Source organism: Phalacrocorax aristotelis, chromosome W (assembly GCF_949628215.1).
Source record: "Phalacrocorax aristotelis chromosome W, bGulAri2.1, whole genome shotgun sequence".
In the NCBI taxonomy this organism is placed as follows: Eukaryota; Metazoa; Chordata; class Aves; order Suliformes; family Phalacrocoracidae; genus Phalacrocorax; species Phalacrocorax aristotelis.
Window position 1 is genome coordinate 10,402,905 of NC_134310.1, and position 18,849 is coordinate 10,421,753.

The following is an 18,849-nucleotide window of genomic DNA, read 5'->3' on the forward strand; positions in this document are numbered from 1 at the left end:
CCACACAACACACCACCTCTCCTGTCCTGAGTGACCACCATAACAGATGGAGCCCAAAGTCATGGACTGAATGAACTCAGTGGACATTCCGTGGACATTCCTGGACATTTTACAGGGGTGGTCCATAGACTAAGGGAATGATAAAGGATATCTGTGTATTTTATCAAAGGATGGGAAGGGGGGTGGAGGTCAATGAGGTTGTACTGGATAGTGTGGGACCTGAGCATGACGTAAATGGTATGGAATAAGGGGTGGATAATGTGCTGGTTTCAGCTGGGACAGAGTTAATTTTCTTCCCAGTAGCTAGTATGGGGCTATGTTTTGGATTTGTGCTGGAAACAGTGTTGATAATGCAGAGATGTTTTAGTTGTTGCTAAGTAGCACTTACACTAGTCAAGGACTTTTTCAGCTTCCCATGCTCTGCCAGGTGCACAAGAACCTGGGAGGGGACACAGCCAGAACAGCTGACCCCAACTGACCAAAGGGATATTCCATACCATATGACGTCATGCTCAGCAATAAAAAGCTCGGGTAGGAAGAAGGAAGGGGGGAAAATGTTCAGAGTGATGGTGTTTGTCTTCCCAAGTAATCATTATGCGTGGTGGAGCCCTGCTTTCCTGAAGATGGCTGAACACCTGCCTGCCGATGGGAATTAGTGAATGAGTTCCTTCTTTTGCCTTGCTTCCATGCGCAGCTTTTGCTTTCCATATTAAACTGTTTTTATCTCAACCCACGAGTTTCCTCTCTTTTACTCTTCTGATTCTCTCCCCCATCCCGCTGGGGTGGGGGGAGTGAGCGAGTGGCTGTGTTGTGCTTGGTTGCTGGCTGGGGCTAAACCACGATAACGAATTAAGGTGTATGAAGACCCAAGTTTGAAGAATAAGAAGCCTGCCTAAAGGAAATATTCTGTAGTCTGAAAAAAGTATCTTAAATGTCATAATTTGACAAGTTTGGATAATACAAAACTGACAAAAATAGCAACAGTTCTCAATCATAAAATATTTAATAATGTATATTTTGGGGGAATATATTGTATATAAAATTTCAGGTCACCATATGAAGCAATTTAAACCCTTTTCAAGCTAGCACTGTCTTCAATGCTGTATAGATTTCTTGCCACCGATACAAGACCTACTAAAAGCATACATTTTAAACTAATACAGAAGTGGTTTTTTTATATGAATTTTTCTTTTTGTACACAACTACTGTCTTGAATATCCGTCCGCTAAGTGCAAAAAACCACAGATCACTTTACACTACTGTAGCAACAATGCATTCATATTGTTCATTAGTCCTTAGTAGTCAGCTTGCATAAGATACAAGAAAAAGTACAGTGAAGCTCACAAAAATAGACTAAAAGTCAGCCTGTTCTTGCAAAAAAAAAGCACCATAATGGAAGAAAGACCAAAAAAAAAGGACTACGCACACCACAGATTTTGCTGTTCTGTAATCCAGCTGACTTAAGTGCTGTTTGTTTTTTGTTGTTTTGTTTTGGGTGTTTGGGTTTTTGTCTTTTTTTGTCGAATCAAATCACATAGACTAGACACAAGTAAAAATAAGAAAGCAGTGGGTAGCTAAAACTTTATGAACTATTTTTCCTCCCCACAATATGTTTTCCTCTATCTGAGGTAGTTACAAAAAACAAATAATAACTTAAGCACCAGCTAGGACTCACCACTTAGACCTAAAGCTTCTGGTTTGGGTTTGTGGTTTTTTTTCCCTCCCTTTAAAAAGTATTTGTCAGCTCACCAAAACTACCTTTGATGTTAAAGATAGCAGAGATTTAGAGTCCTCACTACATGAACAAAGATGGTGACGGGGAGGAAGAGGATTAGCTGCTTCAAAATGTGACAATAGATGCAGTTCCATCAAGCTGGCTGGTTCACTGTTGACTTTTAGATGTTTATTCTCCTTTACTGTCTATAAAGTCAATGGGAGAAGCGTGAAAAGATTTGAACACATCATCGTCCTTTACTGTAACCAGGGAAGAACTGGTCAAGTAGTGTCTGCAATATCTTGTTAGGAACCATGGTGTAGCTCTTTCCAAGGTCATAGCGGCAGGCAGGACAGGTAAAGACTTCAGCTCGGAAAGAGCGCTGTAAACAGCTCTAGGGCATACAAAGAGAAAGAAGTAAAAGTGTTACAGCTTTTGCTTTACATTGAAAATTTAGCTAGCAAAAATTAAGCAATTACTAGGAACCAAAGATGCAGTCTCCTGCATCTCCAGAAACAGCAGGTTCTTACTGAGTTTGTTTGCCATATTTCTGCCTTTACAACTGAAACGGTGTACTGGGTCTGGCTGGGATGGAGTTAATTTTCTTCATAGCAGCCTGTATGGTGGTGTGTTTTAGATCCATTACTAAACCAGAGTTGATAATACACCAATGTTTTAGCTATTGCTGAACAATGTTTGCACAGCGTCAAGGCTTTCTCTGTTTCTCATTCTGCCTCCTCAGCAAGTAGGCCGGGGATGGGCAAGAGGTTGGGAGGGGACACAGCTGGGACAGCTGACCCAAACTGACCAAAGGGATATTCCATGCCATATAACATGCTCAGCAATAAAAACTGGGGGGGGGAGATCTTTCCAAAGTAGCCATTGCTCGGAGAGTGGCTGGGCATCGGCCTACTTGTGGGAGGTGGTAAGCAAATACCTTTGCATCACTTTTCTTTTCTTTTTTTCTCTTCACTTATTAAACTGTCTTTATCTTGACCCATGAGTTTTTCTCACTGTGGGGAGGATTGAGCGAGCGGCTGGTGGGTGGTTATTTGTAGAATAAAAGAGGTTTCAGACTACAGTATTTAAAAGATGATTAATGTTGCCTTCTTTTTTATGGTTTTCTCAGACTGCAGACAGTCCAAGCATATAAGTAAGTTAAATATGAAAATTTTATGAGGGCCAATCTTTGCCCAAACAACAACACTGTCTGTCAGTCTATACCTTAAAACAGTAATTGGATGTTACTTTATAATTGGTAGCTTCAGATTCTATGCTTTGAAGTTGTTGCCATTAAACATTCGCCATGTTTTTTCCACCACTCTATATATTAACCCCCTCATAATACCTCACCTCTATGTAACAAGCAGCTCTTTGAAGGAGCAGTCTTGCTCTATTCTCATTTCTTAACTACATAAAATCAACTTAATCTTATTGTACCAACATCTAGCTCCTGGAACAAACCAATCCCTAGCATAGCTCCACTAATTACAGTGGAGTGGTAAACTTGATACATCATGTCTATAAAAAATTATGCTAAATACATTTCCACTAATTTTTACATAAAATTAAGATTGGTTGTGTGGCAGCCACACAACTGGAAGCAAGCATGTTACATTTCTTGCTCAGACTGCTAGGCAATAATTATTGTCTTCCTAAAATATATGCTGGTTTTGGTGATTGGTGTCTCGGGGCCAAGAACACAGCCCAGAGCAATACAGGGAATATTCTTACTTTACAGACGTTATGGAGGCACTCTGTTGTCACTGGCTGGTAAACCAGCTCCTGACAGCAGACACACATAAAAGATTGTTCCAGTTTCTTCAGGAAGTTCTAGTATAGGGCAAAAGAAGAGAAAAGTAAAGGTATTAGAGGCACATTCACAAATATGAAAAAAAAAAAGGCATTTCTATTTAAAATTATTGAAGTTTTTAAAAAAACTAATTTGCCTAACTACTACAATTATTACCTATATTTAAAGTATAATTCACAGACCTAAACTGAGTAAAAAATTTGGCCTTCATAGCATTTCGTAAATGCAGAGATACATTCATGAGATACTGGTTTAACATCCTTGCTACTCTTCCCAAACTCACAGTTTGCATGGTCTAATAATGTTACACAACTGCTAGTTGTTAAATCCAACATTCAGTGTGATAGGACAGATTGACATTGCAAAGATTGCTTACACTGAAATTTTTCTAGTGCGATCTTCAGGTCTCAGTCCAAGTTACAGATTTCCTTCCAAAGCCTACCACCATTACTCCTGTATTCATGGACATTTGCATAAAGACATTCCCACACCCTCTGCTATTACCTCTACCTATCTTCTGCTGATTCCCTATATTATTACTGTTCACAGCTTCTTGTTCATTCTTATTTCCTCAGAAGTGAACCTCTATTGTCTTCAGTGCAAGGTATACATTTAATAAATTATGTTTATCACATTAAAAAATTTTGGAACGCTCATCTTATATCCTTCACATCCATGAGAAGTAGTGTGGCTAACAAAGTATTTAGAAAGCACGTCCATGAGCAATTAATTTCCCTGCTTTTCCAGAAGTCAGAGAACTAAGGTTTTGAAGGTTATTTGGTTGTACATTATTATCATTAAAAACAAAACAGAGGGTCCATCAAGCCTGATTCTTAGCACAAGTCAGAGAATTTGGAAGCTAGTATCTGTATTTAGTGTTCATCGCTAGAATTTTACACGTCCATGATAGATAAGTGATTGCTGCTGCTCTGCAAAGTAAAAGCAAAGTACTGTATACCTCTTTCACTAAGAAATTCACCTCTGCACCTGCTGGAGGTGTTTAAATGGTTTCTTGAGTCCTCACTCTGAAATACTCTGCAATAGGTAAAAGAACCTTCCTGTTTTTCAGTCTTCTCAGAGCAACTTTGAAGAATGTGGGATAAATTTTGTGAAGCATGCTTTCAGAGACCTTATTCTCTGCATTTTCAGTAGACTCAAGCATACCCACTCAGGTACAGTAGTGTAAAAAACATATCTAAAGTTACTCAAAATGCAGGTTTTTTCCAATAATTTTAATAATATCAGATTCACCTCAACCCAAAACTTATAATTAAAGTGGAAAGGTTGTTTCAAGCATTAACATTTATATTTTCATTGCAGCTATCTAATGGTAGTTGCGTGATTCCCACTGAAATTTCTATATGGCTTTCACCAAGGGCAATCAAAATTATGGGCAGGAATCTATAGGAAAATAACTTTCTAGTAAGTGGATTTCTCTTAAGATACTGTTTTCTGTTGCTTTAGAAGCACATATCTACTGTATTTTGTCACATAACTAAGAGTTGAAAGTCTAATTATTTGCAAACGTTGGACGACCCACAGATAAAGAACTCATAACTTTACAGTATCAGCTTCTATACAAGTACAGTAGCATTATAGCAATAGTAGTACTGTAAGTGGAAGAACAAGGAGTTACCGGATGCTTTTTCTGTCAAAGAAGCAAAGTAAATAGCCCCTGGCAATTCCCAAATAAAGTGATTTTGTACATTCATTTTCAGGCATCCATTCTCCATCTAATATTTTGTTCTTTCAATGACTTGATAGTGACCTTTACCATTCTGATATCTTGATTTCTTTTTATTCTGCTAAACAGCTAAAATAACTATGAATTGGTACATCAGTAAAGCTAATTAATGTTCAAGGACATAATATTTTGGAGGATATTCCATCAGAGACTAATTTAAAAAAAAATCCACAAGTGTCTTCAAACTTGAACTATCCTTGCTATTTTCTTGACAGTTGGGGGAGGGAAGTATTTCCTCTTTTTTACTTAAGGTTCTCTCTATAGTGAGTGGAATAATATGCTAAACTTGAGTTAAAAATATTTTCATTTGGTATCTAAATCTCAATATGACAGTATTTCTTCTGTCTCCTTAAGTGAATGAAATTACATGCCCCGTCAACTGTTTCTAAACAGATAGTACGTATTCAGCAATTTTAAGCAAGTAAATTAGGTTTTAACAAAGCCTCATTTGTCCTAATTCTATATAAAGAAAGGCTAAAATTGAATAATTTAAGCAAGCTGCAAGCATACTGGTCCTTCCTTAAGCGAAGCAAGTACTTCATCCCATAATTTCTGGTTCATACAGTCTTCTTTAATCAGCCACTGCTGTTGCTGGGTCAGTTGGAAAGCCTCTCCTTTCCCTCCATCTCCCATTCTCATGGCTTTGGATGTATTTTTAGTCTCCTCTATACCTGTTTAAAATTATGACAAGATACAGTAACAGTGGTAGTCTGAACTATTAAAAAGGGAAGACAAAATTATTTCTAGAAAGCTAAAACATGAATCACATCTATGTAATGATGCAATAAAGCTCCAATTCAAATTGCCCAGCTTTATTTTGAACTATAGATCAAAACTACATAGAAGACTGCTCATTTTTCTGTGAAGTTTAAGAAAAAGAAACCTTACAAGTATGGAACAGCACCATAAGATCCCCAGCTTCCCATTTTATTACTGAGCACTTAACACTTTACATTTGGATTTCAAATTACTTCCAACTTCCTTGTAGTTTTCATACTATTGGCTTATATATAACATCACAGAGCTCTAACACTAAGAAGTAAAAAGAAATACCATCATCAATTGTCCTTTTCTGGTTTCCATTACTCTGACTGGTTGGCTCCTGTTTCACAGTTTGCTTCTTAACCTTATCCTTTTTCTCTTTACGAGCCATGGCTTCCAAATAACCCTCTGGATACTAAAAAAAAAACCCAAAAACCAGATTTAAAACAAAATCCACTGGCATCTGGGAATTCCCAAATACTGACAAGTCTATTTTCTAAAAGAATGTAAGCCCCTATGACTACATATTGAAATAATATAAAAATACTTTTAAAACACTATATAAACAGGAAAGCTTTTACATTAATATATTTTTAGAAAACTGCAGTTAAGTCAAAGGATTTGATCTAGAATAGATTTTATTAAAAGGCACCTTATATCCATATCTACAACTCCAACTACACAAATCTGAACGCTAAAGTTGAAGATGATGTCATGTAGCGAAACAACCCATCCAAAGGAAATGATTGGTTTGCTGAGGGAAAAAAATACTACTTTTATTCTTCCTGTCTGCCACAAATTTCACAGTGCCAAAGTCCCTGCCTGAAATATGTTATCTATAGTAGTTCCTTGATGATAGGTTACAATTAGAGAAAAATACATAAAAACATATCTATTTTTTAAATTCTAAGAAGAGGCTCAACTATTACAAGAGTTACTTTTATAAATCTTATCCAGTGTAAGGATCACAAAACTGTATTCAAAGTCATAATTTTCTGATCCATATATACAGAGTAATTTCCTGTTAAGGCAGAAAGCTTCATCCACAGTTCTTTCTTCTTTGCCAATATCACAATTTTTCAAATTGCAGATGATCTAAAATATTTTTTATATTAGACCCTGCCTTATTGAAACATATGAAAAATGGGGCTTAAATTTAATTCAAATTCCAAATTTTAAAATTTAAGACTCCATTTACTTGAACAGAATATCAGAGCAACTTTGTGAACACTGATTCTGACCTGTACACTCAGACCCAGTTTCTTTGACCGTTCCATCCCTTCTGAAGTCCAAGGTGCAGGCTCAATATCATCTCTCCTCAGAAGATAGCGCCAAACTAAGAACCCACATTTCCCAATTTCTGGCCAATATTTTACCACCTAAGGATAAATAACAACAGGTTTATGGTTTTGCTATCACAGTAGATCCTCAAATCTAATTTAAAGGATGATATGTTACTATTTTAAAGTATCTCTTCTCTCATCTCATTTATGAAGATGTTTGTATTGGGTCTGGCTGGGATGGAGTTAACTTTCCCCATACCAGCCCTCATAGTGCTGTGCTTTGTATTTGTAGCTAGAAGGGGCTTAAAAATAAACCAATGTTTTGGCTACTGCTGAGCAGTGCTCCCACAGCATCAAGGCTGTCTCTCCAACCACTCCCCACACTCCGGACCCAAAGGCCAGTAGGCTGGGAGTGGGCAAGATCTTGGGAGGGGACACAGCCAGGACAGCTGACCCAAACTGACAAAAGGGATATTCCATACTATGTGATGTCTGCTCAGCAAAAAAAACCCCAACCTAAGACAAAGGAGAAAGGAGGCAGGGGTGGGTGTGTGTGTGGGGTGTGTGTGTGTGGTATTTGTTCTTACAACATTTGTCTTCCGGAGCAACTATGTGTACTGAGGCCCTACTTCCTGGGAAGTGGCTGGACATCGCCTGCTGATGGGAAGTAGAGAATAAATCTTTTGTTTTCCATTGTTTCTGTCCATGGCCTTTTCTTTTCTTTATTAAGCTGCCTTTATCTTGGCCCATGAGTTTTTCATCTTATTTTCTCCCCATGTCTCGCTGAGGTGGGGGAGTGATAGAGCAGCTTGGTGGGCACCTGGCAGCCAGCCAAAGTCAACCCACCACAGTGTTGAACAGCGTGGGGTCTAGTATCAATCCCTGGGGGACCCCACTTGTGACAGGCTGCCAGCCTGAGTAAAAACCATTGATCACCACCCTCTGAGGGGAGCCTGTTAGCCAATTTCCTACCCATCTCTCAGACCACCCGTCCAATCTGTATCTTGCCAGTTTGTCCAGGAGAAGGCTGTGGGAAACGGTGTCAAATGCTTTGCTCAAATCCAGGTAAACACCATCCACTGCTCTCCCCATGTCGACAGAAGATGTTATTTTGTTGTAGAAGTCAATCGGGTTAGTCTGGCAAGATTTGCCTTTGGTAAATCTGTGTTGGAGTTTCCCAATCACCTGCTTCATTAGGTTTGTGATAGTTTCTAGGAGGACTCATTCCATACTTTCCCAGGGATTGGAGCAAGACCTGGTAGCTTCCTGGGTCCTCTTTTGGGCCCTTCTTGTAGATGGGTATGACATTTGCCCTCTTCCAGTCATCAAGGACATCCCCTGAACTCCACGACTTTTCAAAGATTATAGACAGTGGCCTCATAACAATGTCAGCCACTTCTCCTAACACCTTGGGGTGGATTTCCATCCAGGCCCATAGATTTATGTGGGTTGAGCCCTTGCAAGAGGTCGCAGACCAGCCATTCCTCCACTACTGGAGGAATGTTGACACATGCGTTGTTGTAGCTACTCGAGCTTGTGATCTGGGGTCCAGTTGCACCGGTAAAGACAGTTGTGTGAGTTTTCTCACCAAGTTTCTGTGATTCCTATGCTATCATAGTTCTCAGGCTGGGCACGGAGCTCCAGTTCCTCCTGTTTGTTGCCCAGACTACTTGTGTTGGCATACATGCACTTGAGGTGTCTGGACTTAGGGTTCTTGCCTTTGGAGAAGGTTGGGGAGCATTCCTCACATCCTGGATCTTGGCTCCTGGCAAGCAGCAAACTTCCCTTGACTGTGTATCAGGCCAACAGATGGGTGTGCTTGGTGCCTCTCAGCAGAGTCACCCACTACTAGCACTCGCCGCTTCTTTTGCAGCTTTTAGTATGTGCTGCTGGTGCAGTTTCTCTCTGTGAATCTTGCTCATTGGTTTTGTCTGCTGCCAAGACTTCGTATCTGTTGCTGGTTGGTACATACGAGGAAATGGGTGGGGAGTGATATCCCGTTCCCACGAGTCACCAGGGGCTATGGCACCTCCTCCTCCAAGGTGCTGTTTGCTTGCTGTTGAAGCTCTTTGGTAGTCCTTGGAGGTCATTGCCACGGAGCCCTAGTACTTCTTCTTGTAAAGTCTTGAATATACTCTGTTTCTTGTTCCCCCTCCCTTGTTCTAGTGGGGAATTTACCAGATGTCTGCTGGAAATACAACACAGCAGAGAAGAAACAGTCTAGGAGGTTCCTGGAGTGTGTGGAAGAGAACTTCCTCACACAGCTGGTATGTGAGCCTACCAGGGGAGGTGCCTCGCTTGACCTCCTGTTCACAAACAGAGAAGGACTGGTGGGAGATGTGGTGGTCAGAGGCCGTCTTGGACTTAGCGGCCATGATATGATTGAGTTCTCAATTCTTGGCAAAGTAAGGAGGGGGGTCAGCAGAACAACTACCATGGACTTCTGGAGGGCAGATTTTGGCCTGTTCAGGGCGCTGGTTGGGAGAGTCCCTTGGGAGGCAGTCCTGCAGGGCAAAGGAGTCCAGGAAGGCTGGGCACTCTTCAGGAAGGGAGCCTTGCAGGCAGAGGAGCAGGTTGTCCCCAAGTGCCACAAGATGGACCGATGGGGAAGACGACCAGCCTGGCTGAACAGGGAGCTTTTGCTGGCACTCAGGAAAAAAAGGAGAGTTTACCACTTTTGGAAGAAGGGGCAGGCAACTCAGGAAGAGTACAGCAAGCAGCTGCGTGGTGCTTCGTTGCTGACTGGGGCTAAACCACGACAGCCCTTTTTGGCGCTCAACGTGGGGCTCGGCGGGTTTGAAATAAGGACAGGTTTGACTGGAATGCGCTACATTGAAATTCCAGCTGTTATTGCTGTTTAGCTATTAATTGGCAGGCTTCTGTGCTTGCTATGGGGCTTGCTTCCCTCACTGTATATACATACGCTGTATGCCTTAAAGTCTAGTGCTCGCTAGTGGCTGCTTTTTGCTTTCTCTGCTTGCTGTACCGCTGTACCAATTATCACCTTACTCTGCTGTGCCTGGGAACATTCTGATAACAGCAATGGCCAAGTGCCTGGGCTGGCAGATGGCCAGGGCCCCGCTGCTGTTTCTGTGTTGCTGTGCTGGACAGGCTGGAACACCAGTGTGATCTCGAGTCAAAGGGACTATGACCTGTGGATGAGTCCACGTGGGAGCAGGACACCCCGAAGCATCTGTGGCCGTGGCTAAGGCCATGCCAGAGCAGGTATATCTCGAAGCGTCTGTGGCCTTGCTTATGTCTGTGCCACAGCAGGTATACTTCTGAAGGAATTGTGGCCCAAGGATAAGTCCATGCTGGAGAAGGTGCACCTCAAAGTGTCTGTGGCTGTGGATGAGGCCGTGCTGCAGGAGGTGCACCTTGAAGCATCAGAGGCTGTGCATGAGGTCATGCTGGAGCACCTCAAAGTGTGTGGCCATGGATAAGCCCACAGCAGAGCAGGTTTACTTCTGGGGGCACTGCAGCCATGGGCAAGGCCATGTTGGAGCAGGTTCACTTCAGGAAGACCCTTCAGGACTGTGCCTGTCGGTAAGGCCACGCTGGAGCAGGTATTATTCTGAAGCCATTGTGGCCCATGGAGAAGGCCACGCTGGAACAGGTGCACCTCAGAGTGACTGTGGCTGTGGATGAGTCTATGCCACAGCAGGTGTACCCCTGGAGAGACTGTGGCTCCTGGGTAAGGCTCCACTTGGAGCAGGTGCAACCCTAAAGGACTGCAGTCCGTGGATAAGTCCAAGCCAGAGCAGGGGCAAGGGGAGGAGTTCATTACAATGTTAGACCCGATGGTCTGGCCCAAAGGGGCCAGGGGTGGAGACTGTAATGGTTCTACCTTTAAACTGTTGCAACCTGTGATTTGAGTTGCATGTTACAGGAATTACTATAGCAGGAACCACCCGAACCAATGGAGGACAAGCCTTACGAGAAGCAGTGCGAGTGCATCAGTGACCTGACCTGAGCTGGCTTTGGTGCCCAGTAAGTCCACACAACACACCACCTCTCCTGTCCTGAGTGACCACCATAACAGATGGAGCCCAAAGTCATGGACTGAATGAACTCAGTGGACATTCCGTGGACATTCCTGGACATTTTACAGGGGTGGTCCATAGACTAAGGGAATGATAAAGGATATCTGTGTATTTTATCAAAGGATGGGAAGGGGGGTGGAGGTCAATGAGGTTGTACTGGATAGTGTGGGACCTGAGCATGACGTAAATGGTATGGAATAAGGGGTGGATAATGTGCTGGTTTCAGCTGGGACAGAGTTAATTTTCTTCCCAGTAGCTAGTATGGGGCTATGTTTTGGATTTGTGCTGGAAACAGTGTTGATAATGCAGAGATGTTTTAGTTGTTGCTAAGTAGCACTTACACTAGTCAAGGACTTTTTCAGCTTCCCATGCTCTGCCAGGTGCACAAGAACCTGGGAGGGGACACAGCCAGAACAGCTGACCCCAACTGACCAAAGGGATATTCCATACCATATGATGTCATGCTCAGCAATAAAAAGCTGGGGTAGGAAGAAGGAAGGGGGGAAAATGTTCGGAGTGATGGTGTTTGTCTTCCCAAGTAACCATTACGCATGATGGAGCCCTGCTTTCCTGAAGATGGCTGAACACCTGCCTGCCGATGGGAATTAGTGAATGAGTTCCTTCTTTTGCCTTGCTTCCATGCGCAGCTTTTGCTTTCCATATTAAACTGTTTTTATCTCAACCCACGATTTTCCTCTCTTTTACTCTTCCGATTCTCTCCCCCATCCCACTGGGGTGGGGGGAGTGAGCGAGCGGCTGCGTAGTGCCTGGTTGCTGAGTGGTGTTAAACCTTGTTAGGCCTTGCAGAGAGAGAGAATTAGACAGGGAAAAGCCCAGCTAGAACTCAGTGTGGCAACTGCTATAAGGGATAACAAAAAATGTTTTTACAAATACATTAAGAACTAACAGAGAACCAAAGAGAATCTCCATCCTCTATTGGACACAGAGGGGAACATTGCAACTGAGGATGAGGGAAATGCTGAGGTACTAAATGCCTTCTTTGCCTCAATCTTTAACCATCAGAACAGTTATCCCCAGGGTATTCAGCCCCCTGAGCTGGAAGGCAGGGATGGATGGCAGAATAAACCCCCCATAATCCAGGAGGGAGGAGTTTATGACCTGCTGAGCCACCTGGACACCCACAAGTCTATGGGGCCAGGTGGGATCCACCCGAGAGTACTGAGGGAGCTGGTGGAGGAGCTCGCCAAGCCACTCTCCGTCATTTACCAGCAGTCCTGGTTAACAGGGGAGGTCCCAGATAACTGGAGGCTTGCCTATGTGATGCCCATCTACAAGGAACAGAAGGAGGCTCTGGGGAACTACAGGCCTGTCAGCCTGACCTCGGTACTGGGGAAGGTTATGGAGTGGTTCATCTTGAGTGAGCTGACCAGGCATGTGCAGGACAACCAGTGGATCAGGCCCATCCAGCATGGGTTCATGAAAGGCAGGTCCTGCCTGACCAGCCTGATCTCCTTCTATGACAAGGTGACACGCCTAGTGGATGAGGGAAAGGCTGTGGATGTTGTCTACCTGGACTTTAGCAAAGCCTTTGACACCATTTCCCACAGCATCCTCCGAGAGAAGCTGGTGGCTCATGGCTTGGATGGGTGTACTCTTCGCTGGGTAAAAATCTGGCTGGATGGCCAAGCCTAGAGAGTTGTGGTGAACAGAGATAAATCCAGTTGGCGTCTGGTCATGAGTGGGGTTCCCCAGGGCTCAGTGTTGGGGACACTCTCATTTGCTATCTTTATCAATGATCTGGATGAGGGGATTGAGTGTGCCCTCAGTAAGTATGCAGACTACACCAAATTGGGCAGGAGTGTCGATCTGCTTGATGGCAGAAAGGCTCTACAGAGGAATCTGGCCAGGCTGGATCAATGGGCCGAGGCCAACTGTATGAGCTTTAACAAGGCCAAGTGCCGGGTCCTGCGCTTGGGTCACAAGAACCCCATGCAATGCTACAGGCTTGGGGAAGAGTGGCTGGAAAGCTGCCTGGTGGAGATGGACCTGGGGGTGCTGGTTGACAGCCAGCTGAACATGAGCCAGCAGTGTGCCCAGGTGGCCAAGAAGGCCAATGGCATCCTGGCTTGTATCAGGAACACTGTGGCCAGCAGGAGTAGGCAAGTGATTGTGCCCCTGTACTCGGCACTGTTGAGGCCGCACCTTGAATACTGTGTTCAGTTTTGGGCCCCTCGCTACAAGGACAGTGAGGTGCTGGAGCATGTCCAAAGAAGGGCAACGAAGCTGGTGACGGGTCTAGAGAGCAGGTCTTATGGGGGGAGGTTGAGGGAACTGGGGTTGTTTAGTCTGGAGAAGAGGAGTCTGAGGGGAGTCCTTATCGCTCTCTACAACTACCTGAAAGGAGGTTGTAGCGAGGTGGGTGTTGGTCTCTTTTCCCAAGTCACTAGCAATAGGACGAGAGGAAATGGCCTCAAACTGTATCGGGGAGGTTTAGATTGGAAATTAGGAAAAATGTCTTTATTGAAAAAGTGGTCAGACACTGGAACAAGCTGCCCAGAGAGGTGGTGGACTCACCATCCCTGGAGGTCTTCAAAAAGTGTGTAGACGTGGCACTTCGGGACATGGTTTAGGAAGCGTGGTAGTGTTGGGTTTATGGTTGGACTTTTTCAACCTTAATAATTCTATGAGTCTATGATTCTGTAATACAGCATAGCCTGCTGCCTTCCTCCTGCAGATCCTCGACCTGCAGCCTGAGTGATTTCACCAGAGCACACCTTGCACAGGTGGAGCTTGCGCCCTTCTCCACTCAGGAGTGCAGGGTACAGACTTTACAGCCCTCCACCTGGACAGCAGCTTCCCTTATAAGAAGCTCTGTCTGGGTGGCTGCCTCCCCTTTTCCCATGCTAGCTTGGCTGGTAGCTGATTCCCGGCTTTTGCAGTGCACAACCCTCACCTAGTCTCTACCACCATGCCTCCGACAACCTCAAAGTACTGCCCTTCTAATTCCCTGGAGACCTCAAGCTGCTGGGTAAGCTTGCATAGCCACCAGCTAGCTGGGGTAACCATTGGGGCTGCAACCTAAGCCTGCAGGTGAACAGAGCAGACAGCAGCCTGATAACTGGCAGAGTGCGCAGCCCTTCCCGCACGCACATCCATGTGAACTGCTGTGCAGTCTTTCAGTGCCACAGTTGGAATGGAATGGAATGCTTCCATTCCATTTCACTACAGAACAAGGTAGGCTAAACCATCCTCATGGTAACAAAAGAATTATTCTTTTAAAAGCAATAATGAAGTTTTCTATGTAGTACACAAAAGACTCTTAAAAAAAAGTCTTAAGAAAAATGTAATGCTATATATACAGTAAAAATCATAATACCTTGTAAATGCCATCATATCTGTTGCCTTCCTCTGGGGCATATTTGCTGATCCGTCGTCCTTTTGAACTGCGCACTACTCGGACTGGCTTACCAGCTCTCCAATTCTTAGACTCTGCTCCATTTTTATCATCCAGTGGGGCATCACAGTTAAGGGCCAATGCCCTGAAAATCACATTAAATATCTTCATCAAAATAGATTGCTTTATAAAATGTAGTATTGAGAATCAGCGTGACAAGATCAAAATTGTTTGCTTTATCCAATTATGTTTACTAAGCAGAAGAAGAATTTGCAGTGAATTCTTCAGTAGACTGCAATACCAATGGAAAAACTGAGATCAACTCTACCGTGTGTGAGAATAGGAATTGGAATACAATATATATTTAGTTCCAAATGTTCACGATGAAAACTCAGCTAATATAGTTAAATAAAAGAATCCAATCCCTTTAGGTTTAATATTTTTGCATTTTTAAAAATAATTATTACTCAAGTAACATGGAAGGTTTTAAAAAAGTTGTAACAATGGCAAATTATCTCTCTGAGTCCATGTTACTGCATATTTTTAGGCTTTTAAAGTGTGCATGAATTGTTAAACATTATGAAAAGTAACATATGGAAAAAAGTACATAGTGACTATCCAAAAATATATCTGTAACAAATATTACTCCTCTTAGTCCATTAACTACCTAAGTTTATGAGTTAAATGCCATGGACTAATTCAGAGACAAGCAAAACATCATGTTCTTCTTTTCTATGTATTTTGATCTGGAATAGTATAGATGGGTCATCACAGATTCAGAAAATAATAAATATCAGTAAACACCACAAAAGTGTTTTTCCTTGTTTAGTTGCAGCATCTCCCACATCACATGTTAGCTTTAAGAATGGATGAGAATAAGAATTTATATGCATGAGGGGGAAAAGTATTGGTTTTGGCAGAAAGTGAAAAATCTTTATGGATAAACCTTTATCCTTCCAGAAGGAACACAGGGGAATAAATCTCATGGAGAGAGCTGGCATTTCTTAGAGGAACATTATAATAATGTAGAGGAACATTAAGCAACAGTATTTATATTGTCTAAATTTAGCTATTTGGATCTCCATACAATCGATGAGCAGGAGTAGGCTCCAGCTTGCTCTGAGTCTCTCCTGAAGCACTCACTTTTATCCGCTATTTATATAGGTGTCCTATTCTAGACACTTGGAGTAAGATAGTATGAATCCCTCCCTGACTAAACAGTTTGAACATAAAAGTATTTTCATAGCCCTACATTGATTTTAGTGTGGATGAACAAAGGTTCAAATCCAACCATGGACCACAACAGAAACAATGGCACTCAGAAAAATATGGCAAAACCTACAGCCTGCAATACACAGAAAAGTAAGGAGAGGTGAAGTAATGCAGGTTTTAAAAATATTTCTTTTGTACAGACAAAATAAGAAAACATTCTGGACAAACAAAAACCCAGTTCTGATTCTATTACATGCAACCATACTGTCCTCCTCCAGTCCTCACAAGGGTTAAGAACATTAGACCCAAAGCAAGGACTACCACCAGCCAGTCAAAACGGATAACTGGTAGCACCACATGATACTCCATGCACCTCAATTACTACAAAGCAACCAGACACACACTTTGCCAATGGCTTTCACAACCATTTGCTGAGAGCAGAGGAACGGCGAGACTAAGGAGCCTAGGTTTTGTTCCAGGTTCCAATAAAAAGTTTGCTTTAATGATTAAAAGCCATTATAAACCTGCTGCTCAAGTCTATTTTTTGTCTCTCTTCTTTCCATGCTCTTGTTTCTGTTACATCTATCTCCTCCTCCTCTGTCAGTATCCCAGTCAGGCTTTTCTTCTTTCTCCTCTGAGTACCAGCACAGAGCCTGAAAGAATGCCTCCCCACTCAATTTTCATGCTTGACAGAAGCACAGCACATGCAGTGTCAGATCTGGTAGAGAAAGTCCCAGTCAACCTTAGCACCCCATAGCCACTGCATGGTTAGTTGCTTCATGCAGATGGTATACATTTAGAAATGTAAAGGTATTGAGAATTCCTAGAGTTTAGGCAGGCTATTTACAGAACATGAATATACTTTAAGCAAGTTTCTAATTTATTCTTTCAAACCTTCTTTTTTCCTCAGTCAGTTGGTTTTGCCTACAATTTGGCAAAAATTAGACCAACTTTTATCAGGTACATAAAAAAACACAACCTAAAGGCAAAGCAATACTAATTCCCTGTTCTTCATACAAAGTATGAAGGCACTAAAGGCTATCAAAAATATATAACATTTCTTTTAGGATGGGCAAATGAACATACTTTCTTCATACCTAACTTTCATAAATTGTTAAAGCATTTAAGATGAAACTTTATAAGAACAATCTGAGGCAAACACCCAGCAGAGAAAATTTCAGCTTAAGAGGTTTGTTTGTCAAACTTCTAATCAACTGAAAACCAAGTCTTTTCATAAGAAGTGTTAGACAATTTCAACTAGATACATAGCTACCAGCTGAACCTGTAATACAGCATAATATTTTAATCAGTTACAAGTACTTCTTTAAATCAACGTAACACCATGTTTGACAAAATTCCTCTAAACAGCAGGAGGTATCACTGTTTACAGTAGCAGAAGATGTATAAGAGGGAAAAAAATTTGCAAAATATCATTTTTAAATTAAAGGAATAAAACTCAACTCTTCGGTCTGGAACATTTTAAAATTTAGTCTTAAAACCTTACCTGTTCATGTGTGTTAATGTTTGATCAAATGAATGTTCTCCAATTCTTTTATTTCCAGAAAGATCTCTACCTCCACTCCCAGTATAAGTGAATTCATCTCCTCGGTCCTGTGTAAGAAGATTATCCTCTGTTTTAGCATTCCATATTAAAGCATCTGAACTGAAAACCTTCTCCATCATTGTTTGTATTTACTCAAACAAGAACAATTGCCTGAGGCAAAGAAAAACATGTGCTCAGTTTTAACATCCTTTCAGAGTAACCATGACAGCAAAAAGCTACTGGTTCAGATGCAACATATTCATCAGAAAGTGATTATAAAAAAGTATACTTGCCTTAAAAAATTATTTTAACTCCTCAAGCATTACTTTTAGTCACACAAATATTTCTGATAGAGGGAAAGCATTCTAGCTAGTGTTTACTTATTCTCTTAACTTCACAGCTTACAAGAAAATCCCATTTGGAAAATATATAATACATCACTCAGAGGCCTCACTTCTGCTTGTTCATGGGACTGAGCATCAATATGGCAAAGCACTTTGTACTTAAGCACAAGACAAGTGCTTTACTTCAATAACACTATACTCATTTACTATCAAGTAAAAAAATTCAGGAAAAAAATCCAAAGAAAAAGGAGGCGTCTAAGGTTTTTAGGGTGTTGTTGTTTTTTGTTTTTTTTTTTTTTTGCATTTGCAGAGGTCACACCCACCTCAATTTCAGTTTTTCTGAACTGCTAAGAGCTTAGAAGGCTCATTCAGATGCAAATTTTATGAACTGTCATAATTCTGTAGTAGTCTGTATTTACTAATGAGGAATTATGTGAAATTGAATGAAGGTTGATTAAATGTTCCTTTAAAACAAACTTTAAAAATAATGAAAATATATATAGTGCTTAAGTCAAGCCACTATTAGTATTTTTTCTTTAACCTGTCACAAATTCACAATAGTTTTAACAAATCTAGTTATTTTAGAAAGGACACAGTGGGCATCTGCTACCGACCTCCTAACCATGGTGACAAAGCCGACGAAGCGATATTTGGGGCACTAAAGCAAGCTTCTGGCCAACAGAACCTGGTCCTGATGGGTGACTTCAACTACCCAGACATCTGCTGGAAGAACAATATGGCAGCTTGCATGTCATCCACCAAGTTCCTGGAATGTAGAGAGGACTGTTTCCTGATACAAATGCTAGATGTGCCAACCAGGAAGGAGGTGCTGCTGGACTTGCTATTCACAAACCGAGAAAGCCTGCTTTGTAATATCTCAGTTAGTGATAGCCTTGGCTGCAGTGACCACAATATTGTGGACTTCGGGATCCTGCTGAGTGTGCTGAAAGTCAGCTCTAAGACAAGGATTCTGGATTTTAGAAGAGCGAACTTCAGTGCACTCAGGGCTCAGTTGGGAGGGATTCGATGGGAAGCT

The 18,849-nt window shown here is 42.0% G+C and overlaps 1 protein-coding gene across 1 annotated transcript in view; it reads right to left on the minus strand.

Annotated features, from left to right (window-relative positions):
- Positions 1–984: 984 nt before the first annotated feature.
- The window catches only part of LOC142049489 (E3 ubiquitin-protein ligase UHRF2-like), an 80,499-nt gene continuing 62,634 nt past the window's right edge, over positions 985–18,849 (minus strand). The window contains exons 7-13 of the mRNA XM_075077250.1: positions 17,431–17,537; positions 14,697–14,859; positions 7,275–7,412; positions 6,325–6,448; positions 5,782–5,942; positions 3,449–3,547; positions 985–2,108 (exon numbers count right to left, since the gene is read on the minus strand). Of these exons, the coding sequence (XP_074933351.1) occupies positions 1,962–2,108; positions 3,449–3,547; positions 5,782–5,942; positions 6,325–6,448; positions 7,275–7,412; positions 14,697–14,859; positions 17,431–17,537 (939 nt within the window). The 3' untranslated portion in view covers positions 985–1,961. The remainder of the gene's footprint in view (positions 2,109–3,448; positions 3,548–5,781; positions 5,943–6,324; positions 6,449–7,274; positions 7,413–14,696; positions 14,860–17,430; positions 17,538–18,849) is intronic.